This window comes from Vipera berus (genome assembly GCF_964194415.1).
Source record: "Vipera berus genome assembly, chromosome: 2".
Taxonomy (NCBI): Eukaryota; Metazoa; Chordata; class Lepidosauria; order Squamata; family Viperidae; genus Vipera; species Vipera berus.
In genome coordinates, this window is record NC_138203.1 from 234,710,572 (window position 1) to 234,723,609 (window position 13,038).

At 39.3% G+C, this 13,038-nt stretch overlaps 1 protein-coding gene across 1 annotated transcript in view; it reads left to right on the forward strand.

Moving 5' to 3' along the window:
- The first annotated feature begins 1,630 nt into the window (after positions 1-1,630).
- Positions 1,631-13,038, forward strand: part of COPG1 (COPI coat complex subunit gamma 1) — a 30,100-nt gene continuing 18,692 nt past the window's right edge. The window contains exons 1-9 of the mRNA XM_081318339.1: positions 1,631-1,862; positions 4,478-4,530; positions 4,622-4,702; positions 4,992-5,063; positions 5,985-6,064; positions 7,844-7,919; positions 8,158-8,250; positions 11,844-11,930; positions 12,043-12,200. Coding sequence (XP_081174465.1) covers positions 1,826-1,862; positions 4,478-4,530; positions 4,622-4,702; positions 4,992-5,063; positions 5,985-6,064; positions 7,844-7,919; positions 8,158-8,250; positions 11,844-11,930; positions 12,043-12,200 — 737 coding nt within the window. The 5' untranslated portion in view covers positions 1,631-1,825. The remainder of the gene's footprint in view (positions 1,863-4,477; positions 4,531-4,621; positions 4,703-4,991; positions 5,064-5,984; positions 6,065-7,843; positions 7,920-8,157; positions 8,251-11,843; positions 11,931-12,042; positions 12,201-13,038) is intronic.

Sequence of the window (13,038 nt, forward strand, 5' to 3'; positions counted from 1 at the left end):
GTATACTCAAACCACCTGAGCGTATTTCTTTACTCACACAACTTTTATATTCAATTCACATTATTTCAATACCATTTTATTTTTGATTCTCTCATTTCATTATGCATATTTCTGATGTACCTAATGTCCTGCATTCATCTTACTCTTACGTTTGTCCTGACATACCAGATTTCAATTTCATAAAACAAAATGAACAGAGCACATCTTAGGTAAAGGTTCCCCTGCACATGCATGCTAGTCATTTCCAACTCTAGGGGCCGGTGCTCATCTCCATTTCAAAGCCGAAGAGCCAGCGCTTGTCCGAGGACGTCTCCGTGGTCATGTGGCCGGCATGACTAGACGCCAAAGGCGCACGGAACGCTGTTACCTTCCCACCACCGTAGTGGTCCCTATTTTTCTACTTGCATTTTTATGTGCTTTCGAACTGCTAGGTTGGCAGAAGCTGGGACAAGTAACAGGCGCTCACTCTGCTACGCGGCACTTGGAATTCGACCCGCCAAACTGCCGATCTTCTGATCGACAAGCTCAGCGTCCTAACCCAAGTACTCTACAACAGTCTGCATGTCAAGTACTACCTTTCTATCAGCATGTGAACATCTCTTCATCCATTCCCCATCTTTAGTAAACATTCTAAGCCACTCAAAATCATCAATTTGCCCTAAATTTTTTATGAATAACTAGCAATCATTTATTCTATTTTATTGTTAATCGTATCTCCCTTTTTATTGCAATTTTTAAAATACAGCAAACTTTCTCACTTCATGCACTTTTCAATGGGTGAACAGAAACAATGCCAGGAAAATTTTCTGCTTAACATAAAAGTAGATTTTCCAATTTTGCTGTCACCTTTTGTATCAATCATGCTGGCTGAGGAATTCTGGGAATTGAAGTCCACACATTTTAAAGTTTGGAAACCACTGAACTAAACCATCCTGGAGAGGTGGCTGGCCTGTTTCTTAAAAACCTCCAGAGATTCCCCACCCACTGCCAGGTAACGGAATGTAAAATGGTATCTTTTTACTGAATTTGTTTATTGTGCAGACATTTGAAACTTTTTCAGGAAAACAAAAATAGGTAACAACAGAAAAGGAAAAAGAAAAAAAGCCAGTTTGGGTCAGAACAATAATCAGGGTACCCCTCCCCTTCCCATTTTTTTTCTGGAAAATAATTCCAGTGAGCATACGGAGAAAACTAGACAGTTCCAAAAAACAGGAAAGAAAAGGGGGAAAAATCGAGGTTTCCAAAAGGAAACGGGAGATTGTCTGGAAAGAGACCTCCATCTCTTTTATTCCAGAAAAAAGCAACGGTGACGCAATCTGAAAACAGTAAACGGGATGTGCTTTCCCCTCTTTCTTCCACTGCACAGAGTGGTGCAAAGCACAACTTTCCCTGCCTCTGCGCTTCCGTCCTTTGTCGCTTTGCCCGAGATTGGCTGCCAGTCTTCCTTTCCGGCCTGAAGCTTTGACCTCGACCATTGGCTATAACGCCGATGACGTCACGATCCGCCTGTTCCGTCGTTGCGCCTTTCTCCTGGCAGCTACGTAGAGCCCTGTCCAGCCCATCCGCTGACGAGTGCGGCTGCGCGTCACTGACTGCTGAGCTGTCTCAACTTTGTCTTGCTGGCAGGAAGTGGCGCCTCTGCAGGAAGTAGCGACTTCGAGATTTCCACGCAGATGCGGACTGTCTATCTGGCGCTGCCGTTTTCCATAATTTCTTGTCTGTCTATCACAGCATCTTCCCTTTCCTTTCCCTGGGCTAGGATTAGGTTAAATCTAGTATCTTCTGCAGCTCCTTCTTTACCCGGTCCAGCACATCCCCGGACAGGATGCTAAAGAAATTTGATAAGAAGGACGAAGAATCAGGTGAGTGGAGAAACTCTAGAGTTGTCCAACGGGGCGACCTCCAGATTTGATGCGTGGCTACTCCCTCCTCGCTGTTTCCAGCTGCAGAGAAAGAGCTACCGCATCTGGGCTGCAAAAATCCGGATAGTAGCAAAACGTTTCGGATTTTTCTATATATCTTGGCTTCCAGTTAGCGGACGTCAGGTTGTTTGCAGGATCTAGGGGCTGAAATTACGGGAGCTGCAATCCATCATATCGGGAATTAGTAATATACTAGGAAGGGAGAAAAATACAGCCATCCTATTTTATGAATGAAATGTTACTGTATCAGAGGTGTATATGGTATAAATTATTGCAATTAATAAGAATGTACCTACTCAGTCCAATTCTCGTTAAAAGAAAGAACTACTGTCTCTTGATTGTGCTAAATATAGCATGGTAGGATTTCTTTAATCAAAGAGAAAATGACATTATAATACTGACAATTAGATCTTATTATAATAGTGCAATCTTCTTTTACTTTATGGATAACTCTATAAGAGAATGAATTTGCTATAGAAATATAGGAATATTTAATCTACTTTTTATTTCCTAAATTGCTATTGAAAACAAAAGAACATTTAAATTTAATTGTAAGTCACCCTGAGTCATTTTCCAGAGTGAGATAGGTGGCATATAAATTTAAAATATAATTCAACTTTTTGGCCTGAAACAAAGATTAGAAATTATTGGGTAGTTTCTCTGTCTCAGTTCAATCCAGTTCACAGGATTGTTTTTGTGGGGGAAAAAGAATACAGGACTATCAATCTTATTTTTAAAAAGGTGTGATATAATAATAATTGAAGATTGCACAGACTACAAGCAAGAGCATGACAAAGTAGCAACAATGGTGCATTGGAATATCTGCAAGAAATACCATCTGTGTGCAAGCAAGAACTAAGGGGATTTACAAAATTTACACATAGTAATAGAAAATGAAAAAGCTAAAGAGACAGCAGAATAGAAGGGAAAGAACTGGAGAGAAAAAAAAGACCTGCAAATAAAAGTAGAATAACTGTGCCAAAGTAAAGTAAAGATAATACTAATAGAAATTGGTGCCCTGGGTGCAATCCCAAAACACTTGAAGACCACTTGAACACCATTGGCATTGACAAAATCACCACCAGTCAATTATAAAAGGCAAGTTTACTCGAAACAACTTACATCCTTCAACAATAGCTTTAAAGCTACCAATCAATAATATCTGCCTATCCCAGGTCCTGGGGGGGCATTCAATAAGTGGGTAAAATGCCAAATCCAATCTAAACATCTGGCTGATTGTAGAAGCAATCACAATATAATAAAAAGCATTGATGTTGATAGGGCCTGAGCATTTAATTAATGACTAGGAAAAATGTGTAATTCCATGCAGTTGTTGACTTTACCATATAACTTTGAAGAAAGATACAAAAATCACAGTGAGCATCAAAAATAAGCTGAAGGTGAAATTATCATAATCTGCTGAGTACATCAAAAAGGATATTATAACTTGAATAGACACAGAGACAGATGATTACCTATTTAAGATGATAGAACAGAACCTAAGGGTTAAAATATTTGAGAATCTTCAGCTGCAGGGGCAGGAAGAAAGCTAAGGAATATAACAGAAAGGTGTTAATTTTGCACGATAATTAAAATCTTGAGTGATAATTAATGGAAGGAATCTCAGGATAAGGAAAAGGAACTACTACTTAACACAGACTTGTTAAATCAGATAATTTATCTGATGATGGGTATCTATTTGGACAGTTTTAAAAGAATTAGACATGGAGAAGAATGTTGTTAGTATAGCTGTTTGTGATTGCTATATAGGTAATTCTCAATTTATGACCATAATTGGGACCAAAATTTCTGTTGCTAAGCAACACAGTAGTTAAGTGAACTTTGCTTCATTTTACAATCTTTCTTGCCACAGTTGTTAAATGAATCACTGCAGTTGTTAAGTTAATAACACGGTTGTTAAATGAATGTGGTTTCCCCATTGACTTTGCTTGTCAGAAGGTCTCAAAAAGGGATCACATGACCCTGGGACGCTGCAAGCGTCATAAATACATGCCAGTTGCCAAGCTGCCCAATTTTGATCACATGATCGTAGAGATGCTGTAACGATCATGAATGTGAAAAATAGTCATAAGTTACTTTTTCCAGTGCTGTTGTAACTTTAAATTCATCTCCATCATGTGAAACTTCTCTGTATTTTATTCTTTTTTTCTTTTCCTTAATTTTAACATTGAATAGCCTTTCAATAATAAAAGATCTTCATGCTTGTGAATTTCATTAATCCTTTCTTATTTATTTGCACTGAATATGAAGTTGAGAAATATAGAATTATACTTGTCCTGAATTGCAACTGATCTGACTTAATTGCAAGGCTAAACTAATATTTTGTGACATTTCAGTTCCATTTGCACTTGAAAAGGTTAATAATTGCCTAGAATGACTGCATTTCTTCCTCTCTTAATCATTCCAACTTTTGTTATTAACTTTCAGAAATGTTATTTTTTATTAAGGGGCAAATGAACCTGGATTTTCCCAATTGAAATTTTGCCCGTAGGAAAGTCTTGATCATTAATTAAGTTGACTATCTTGTATTGCAGGTGGAGGTTCCAACCCATTCCAGCACTTGGAAAAAAGTGCTGTGCTGCAAGAAGTAAGTTTCCAAATAATGCTGGTCTTTTCTTCTAAGGAATAAATCCCTGGATATGCCTCCAAATTCTTATGTCTACACTTCTCTATCCTAGGCCCGAGTATTCAACGAGACACCTATAAATCCTCGGAAATGCGCTCATATCCTCACAAAGATTTTGTATCTCATAAACCAGGTAAAAGGGAGATTTTATTTACAAGGACTCTGTTGTACTGGCTAAACAATCCTGCTCTGCTTGTCAACATTAAAGCTAAATTGCTGGAATTCCTTCATTTATTTTTTCAGTGGTGAAGGAGCTAGCAAAGTGCTCCTGCATGGTCTGAAGCAGTGAGAAAGGTGACTCTTTGTAGTGTGATCATCATTTCTCACTAACTTTCCCTCTCAGCTGGGTGAACTCTAGTCGTGAGCTTCTCTTGGCTACTTGCACAAATACTAGCAAATGTGAGTTTTTTCTTCCATTCTAGGGAGAGCATCTTGGTGTGATGGAAGCCACCGAATCATTCTTTGCCATGACCAAACTCTTCCAGTCCAATGATGTAAGTCTTTCATTGTGCATTTTGGCATTTACTTAGGGTGGAAAGAGGATGTAGGGCCTCTGTTGAGAAGCTCCATTGTCAGGGGTTCTTCTGGAGATAAGATTACGTACATGTACAAGATAAGCTTTTGATCCCAAGAATGTTCAGTGTTTATTACTTAAAAACTAAATAAGCACTTCCTTGGAAAACTGAATTGTGAGTATATTTCAACATATTCTAGTACATCTAAATTGTCTATACTTCTTATAGGTGATGTTTTACTCTTATTTCACAGTTAACTTATACCTATTAACAATAGTTTCCTTGTCATCGTATGCCTATTCTTATATTTGTTTCCATCCACCTATGTTTCTAGTTTTGTTTGTAGCTTTTAGATATCCTTGAACCTACGTTTCTATACATACTTTATTTTCTAAATGTGCTTCTTTGTTTACAGACATACATCTACACTCCAATTTGAACCTTTTGTGTGCAGTCTCCCAGTTTTCCTTTGGAAATAACCTGTTCCCTTTCTTTCCCCGTTGCATGATTTTTTTGTGTGTTACAGTCCCTTCAAAAAGGGATTGCAGCTGCCATGTCTGGCTTTGGTAACTGGCTGTTTCTAATCAAAGCTCTACTGGGCCTCTGAAAAGCTGGTCTTGGTAGTTTGCTGAGCTCACTAGGGATTGATGTCACTGCTGAGATGACAACTTTGGCATCTCTCTCTCACAATTGCTTGATGGCCAGGCTGCATTTGCACACACCCTCTCTCTTGACAAAATATTTCCTATTTATTTATATCCTATGTTGGCTTCTCAGATTCAATTTGTATATCCAGATGCAAAATATATAGGGACCTCATCTTTTCCTGAAATATTGGCCACTTTATACATCCTGTCAATATTTGTACATTCTAACTCTGTTGTTTGTTCTCTGTGTCAGTCAACTCTCCGCAGAATGTGTTACCTGACCATCAAAGAGATGTCTAGCATTTCAGAAGATGTCATTATAGTAACTAGCAGGTAATGCTATCTTGAATCATTTGAACTGTATAACATTCCAAGTGTGTAACGGGGGGAGGGGGGGGAGCAGTACTAAAAAGAGATGATGAAACTGGAGTCATTAGCAAATAAAAACAAATGGTAGCTTTAAAAGGCTATTATTGAAATGCTTATATAAAGAAACCTCACCATTTAATTGATCTGGCCCAAATTTTGAGTAATCCAAGCACACAAGATATGTTTTGATATGTGCTGCTATACTTCTCTTTCCTCTCTTCCCAAATGTTTTTGCTTTTTAATTATATGATTTATAATTAATAATAATTATAAGGAAGTAAGGTTAATGTTAACCACATTCAAAATTTTAAAGTGATGCCTACCAATGTTAGTCAACAATAACTGCCTGTATATGTGTGTTACACACACTGTGTGGTGTTGTGATTCAGGGTCAGCCTGTGGGTTCGGCAGTTGGGTCAGACGACTCAGAGGAGGAGGGGGGTGTTGAAGAGCTTGCTGAGGGGGTTGGAGAGCTTGCTGAGGGGGTTGGAGAGCTTGCTGATGAGAGTCCTCAGCCAGGCCCCTCCCACCTGGTCACCACGGAACCCAGCTGTGTGAGCCTGACAGCGTGGATGAAGATGACCCACAGGTGGCCCTGTTCAAGGACGCCCGACGCAGGAGGCAGTCAATCAGGAGTAAACAGAGGAAGGCAATGGGGCACCTCGGAAGGAGGCAGAGAGAAGCCACGCCCTGAACTGTATAAAAGGGGAATGCGTGGGAGGGCTGGTTTGCTGAAGGCAACCGCTTGAATAGCTCCTGTTTCATGGTTCGTGTCTTGTTTTGCTCTGTTTTATGTTAATAAATTTGGCAGGCTTAGTTCCAGCCTCTTGCCGTTTGTAAAGGGGTTGTCCCTGCCTTTTCTGCAGGGCCGGTAGCAGGCTGGTACAGAACATGTGGGTTGTTTCACTTGTCTTAGCATGTGCTGCATACCCAGCTATTGGAAATCTGTAAAGCAGGGTTAATGATCTAGTGCAGACATGTCAAACTTGTGATGAAGATGACCCACAGGTGGCCCTGTTCAAGGACGCCCGACGCAGGAGGCAGTCAATCAGGAGTAAACAGAGGAAGGCAATGGGGCACCTCGGAAGGAGGCAGAGAGAAGCCACGCCCTGAACTGTATAAAAGGGGAATGCGTGGGAGGGCTGGTTTGCTGAAGGCAACCGCTTGAATAGCTCCTGTTTCATGGTTCGTGTCTTGTTTTGCTCTGTTTTATGTTAATAAATTTGGCAGGCTTAGTTCCAGCCTCTTGCCGTTTGTAAAGGGGTTGTCCCTGCCTTTTCTGCAGGGCCGGTAGCAGGCTGGTACAGAACATGTGGGTTGTTTCACTTGTCTTAGCATGTGCTGCATACCCAGCTATTGGAAATCTGTAAAGCAGGGTTAATGATCTAGTGCAGACATGTCAAACTTGTGATGTCACGTGACATCGCGCAGCGTATCGGGACGGTTTTGCCATTGGCAATGGGGTGGGCGCGGCTTCCGGATGATGCATCTGGCCCATGGGCCGGCAGTTTGACACCCCTGATCTAGTGCAATGAGTGAATCTGGTCTCACTCTCTCAGTTTTTATACAATGAAATACTACATTAATAATATGCATCGTGTATGTATGTGTGGTATACACATATGTACTGAAAGACCTTATGTTCCTTTCATGCAACTGAAATGCCGAGGGAAGTGAATTCTTGTAGTCTAACACCTGATACAATAAATATAATACTAACATCTCTATTCCATTTTTGTCCAGTTTAACCAAAGATATGACAGGAAAGGATGACAACTATAGAGGCCCTGCTGTGCGAGCACTCTGCCAGATTACAGATGTAAGTGTGAAACTTTTGCATCTTTTCTTTTTTGCAATCCTTGTCATTATTATTATTTTTTTACATCTTCCCATCATTATCTGCATCTTCCTTTCCTTCGTTCTTAGTGGGTTTTTCCCTGTCTTTCTCCTGCATTGTTCGCTCCTTCACTATGGTCTTTGTCCATTCTTTGGAAGTCTTGGCAGATGTTCTCCTATGTCCCTTCCAACCAGCCTCCCATGTTCTGTCTTCCCTGCAGAGCACCATGCTCCAGTCTATTGAGCGCTACATGAAGCAGGCGATCGTTGACAAGGTTCCCAGTGTGTCCAGCTCTGCCTTGGTGTCATCTTTGGTGAGTAAGCGCTTGCAGAATTTATGAAATAGGCAAGAAATTTTGAGTGCTCCTTGTCCAACAGGACACCTCTTGGTTGTTGTTTTTTTAAAGTGAAAGTTATGACGGAAAACCTCAGCTGGCCCAGATACAGAAAGAATTGACTTTGGAAGCCAGAAGGAAAGAATTGGAGAATGAAATTAGGGAAAAAGAAAAGGCCTTAATTTTGAACCCATTGGATGTGAAGACTAAGGAGGTTATTAAGCTATTAAGAGGACAATTTGATAAATTGATGGCTGATCAAGTGGCAACCAACTTGCGGTTTGCCAGGCATAATACTTTTTGCAATGCTAACAAGCCAGGCAGATGGCTAGCTTACAGACTAAGGAAAAAGCAAAGGGCTTCTAATATAGACAAAATTGAACATAAGGGGAAGGTTGTGTTTCAACAGGATCTTATTAAGGAAGCCTTTGTGGATTTTTATTCTAAATTATATGTTAAGGAGAAGATTAATGAAAAAGACATTGATGTATATTTGGAGAATGCTAGCATCCCGGTTCTTACGCAAGCACAAAAAGAGGAGATTAATCAATTGATAACAGAAGAAGAAATTTTTATAGCAATTAAGGAATTGAAGATGGATAAGGCGCCAGGTACGGATGGTTTGACTGCGGTTTACTACAAAAATTTACAAATGGAGTTGATAAAGCCGTTAAAGGAACTGTTTCAGACAATTCAGAGAGGGGGAAAGGTGCCTCCATCTTGGAGAACTGCTTTTATCTCTTTGATTCCGAAGGAAGATCAAGATGTTACTCAAGTAAAAAACTATAGACCGATATCACTTTTAAATACAGATTATAAGATATTTGCTAAGGTGTTGGCTAACAGATTGATGAGGGTTCTGCAACAGGTGATTCATGGGGATCAAACCGGGTTTATTAGTGGTAGGCAAATGAAAAATAATGTGAGGCATATAGTTGATGTGTTAGAGTTTTTGGAAAGGAACAACCAGATTTCTGCGGCGCTAATTTTTTTAGATGCTGAAAAAGCTTTTGATCAGTTGAATTGGCAATTTTTGATGAAAGTTTTAGATAAAATGAATTTTGGGGATAAATTTTTGCAACCAATTAGGGCATTATATCAAAAACAAACTGCCCGAATAATAGTTAACAATAGTTTGACTGAAGCATGTAATATTGAGAAGGGCACAAGGCAAGGGTGTCCGTTATCGCCTTTACTATTTGTGTTAACATTGGAGATATTACTAGTTAAAATACGGAATTCGGAAAGAATTAAGGGTATACAAATTAGAGATCAGGATTATAGATTGAGGGCGTTTGCAGACGATCTGGTTGTTACAGTGACCCAGCCAGAGAACTCTGTTGTGGACCTGATGGAGATAATAATGCAATATGGGAGGGTTTCTGGATTTAAAGTTAATGCACAAAAAACTAAAATCCTGGCCAAAAATATGACAGTATCGCAAAAGGCTCTTTTAGAAGGATTAACTGGATTTGAGATTGCTAAAAGGGTCAAATATTTGGGGGTGTTTTTGTCACCCTCTAATACTAAGTTATATAAAAATAACTATGAAAAATTATGGGGAAAAATTCAAAAAGAAATGGAGAGTTGGGAAAAATTGCAATTGTCTTTGCTGGGAAGAATCGCAGCAGTGAAAATGAATGTCCTGCCTAAATTTTTATTCTTATTTCAAATGATACCGGTTCTTAAGAAAGATTCTAATTTGGAAGAATGGCAACGGGGTATCAATAAATTTGTTTGGGCAGGGAAAAGGCCACGAGTTAAATTTAAGATTATGCAGGATACTCGTGAAAGAGGAGGTCTTAAAATGCCCAATCTTAAATTATATTATGAAGCTGCTGCGTTAGCAGGAATAAGTGACTGGATTAATTTGACACAAGAGAGATTATTAAATCTTGAGGGCCATGACTTGTTATTTGGCTGGCATGCATATTTGTTGTATGATAAGAAGGTAGATAATGTGTTTAAAGTGCATATTTTAAGACAGGCATTGTTGAGAGTTTGGAAGAAGTATAGACATAAGTTAGATTACAAGATGCCGTTGTGGGCAATCCCAAAGCACGCAATAGAAAACATAAATGTTGGCTTCAAACATGATGTGACTACGTATAAGGAGATTTTAAGCTTGGAAAGAAATGTCTGGTGTTTGAAGCCGTACAACCTCTTGCGAGATGAGAAGATTGTTCAAACTTGGTTTCAGTATACTCAGCTACGGGCCAGGTGGAAAGAAGATCAGAAAATTGGTTTTGCAATGACTGATGAAAATTTGATAAAGCAAATTAGAAATCAGGGTCCAGCACATATCAAACGGATATATCTTGCATTGATAGAAATTGACTCAGAAACAGAGCTTGTTAAGGATTGTATGATAAAATGGGCCCAGAACATCCAAGAAGTTATTACAATGGACACGTGGGAAAAGATCTGGGTGAGGAACGTAAAATTTACACAAGCTCAAAACCTAAGAGAGAACTTTTATAAAATGTTTTATAGATGGCATTTAGATCCTAAAAAGCTTGCAAGTATGTATCCGAATTATCAGCCAAAATGCTGGAGGTGTGGTGGCGAAGATGCAACATATTTTCACATATGGTGGACCTGTAAAAAGGTCAAGGCTTTTTGGATAAAAATTTGGTGGAATATGCAGAAGATCTTCAAGCAAAGGATAAAGTTTTGTCCGCAATTCTTTTTGTTGGGTATAATTACAGATGCTACTGTTGTGGACACTAAGTTGATGTTGAATTTAATCACAGCAGCAAGACTTTTAATAGGTCAATATTGGAAGAAGGAGGAACTGCCGACTATAGAAGAATGGACCTTAAAGGTTTCTGACCTGGCAGAAATGGCAAAGATCTCGGCTTATTTGAAAGATCATTTGCAAGAACGTTATATTATGGAGTGGAAAAAATGGATTGAATATATCCAGAACAAATATGGGACTAAAAAGTTTCATTTAGCATTTGAATAAGTCTTCCTTTCTATTTTCTTTTTTTTCTATATGAAATATTAGTATTGCTTGTATTGCTTGTAGTTATCTTATATGAGCTAGAGAGTGATAGATTTAAGAATTTATTATTGGTAGCAAATGGATGTTTATGATTGTTTTTTTTGTTTTTATACCCTGTACTTAGCTCTGGGAAGTCTGGGGGGGGAGGGGGGAAAGGGGGGGGAGGGGTAGGGAGGGATAGGTAGGGGAGGGGGAGGGGGGATTGTTAAAGATAAAATGTATTTTAAAACTTTTCAATAAAAAGAATTGACAGATGAATAGTTCTTTGTCGATTCTGTGAGGAGCGGTGCGTGACCGTTCTTAATTGATGGATCCATTTGCCTCTTTGGAAGAAGCAAGGATGTGGCCCTGTGTTTGTTCTTGCTAAATTATTTTAAAGGCATGAGCTGTCACTTTTTTAGATCACGAATGAGAGAGAAAGAGAATAGAAAAATGATGATGTAGTGCAACTCCTGGGCAACAAAACTTCTAATCTTTTTTGGAGCTCTTATATGTCAATTGCAATGTTTCTGTTTGACGTTTGAAGCCACTTCTTGATATGTTCTCTGGCTTTCTTCCTTTACAGCACCTTCTAAAGACGAGTTTTGATATAGTAAAACGTTGGGTGAATGAAGCCCAGGAGGCAGCATCTAGTGACAATATCATGGTCCAAGTAAGAGTTTTAAAGCTAACCTGGAATGTGTAATGCTGTGGTCTGATGAATTTATGTGTACAAATATGGAAATGAAGTTGATGTCTTATCTTCCTTTGCTGCCTTGCTCCAGTATCATGCTCTTGGCTTGTTGTATCACATCCGCAAGAATGATCGCTTGGCTGTCAACAAGATGCTAAACAAGTTCATGCGTCATGGGTTGAAGTCACCTTTTGCCTATTGCATGATGATTCGAGTCGCCAGTAAACTGCTTGAAGAAGAAGCTGGAGGGTGAGAAAAAGACATTTTTCTGTCTTCAGAGCCAGTTCTATAGAGCCAGTTCAGTATAAGTGATTAAAGGCACCAGGGTAGAAACTGGGAGAGTATGAGTTCTAGTCCAACACATGTCCTCATCAACCAACACGTGTCCTCACCAAGACATATCCAAACCACAACTCACCAATACATGTCCAAACATTTATTCTACACCATGTTGCATTTTTTTGGCCTCCAATAAGGCCACAATTGCATAATCCGCGGTCTCTGTTGATACATCTATAAAATATTATAGACATATCAACAGAGATATTATCAATTAGCAATCTGGTATTTTTTTAAACTCGCTATTCTCATAAAACAAGATTGAGCAGGATGAATTGAGCACTTGGAATACTGCATCCAGTTTTGGTCACCACAATGTGAAAAAAGATGTTGAAACTCTAGAAAGAGTACAGAGAAGAGCAACAAAGATGATCAGGGGACTGGAGGCTAAAACATAGGGAACGGTTGCTGGAATTGGGTATGTGTAGTTTAACGAAGAGAAGAGTGAGGGGTGACATTATAGCAGTGTTCCAATATCTCAGGGGCTGCCACAAAGAAGAGGGAGTCAAGCTATTCTCCAAAGTACCTGAAGGCAGGACAAGAAGCAATGGATGGAAACTAACCAAAGAGAGAAGCAACCTAGAGCTAAGGAGAAACTTCCTGACAGTTAGAACAATTAATCAGTGAAACAACCTGCCTCCAGAAACTGTGAATGCTCCAACACTGGAAGCTTTTAAGAAGAGACTGGACAGCCATTTGTCTGAAATGGTATAGGGTTTCTTGCCTGAGCAGGGAGTTGGACTAATGA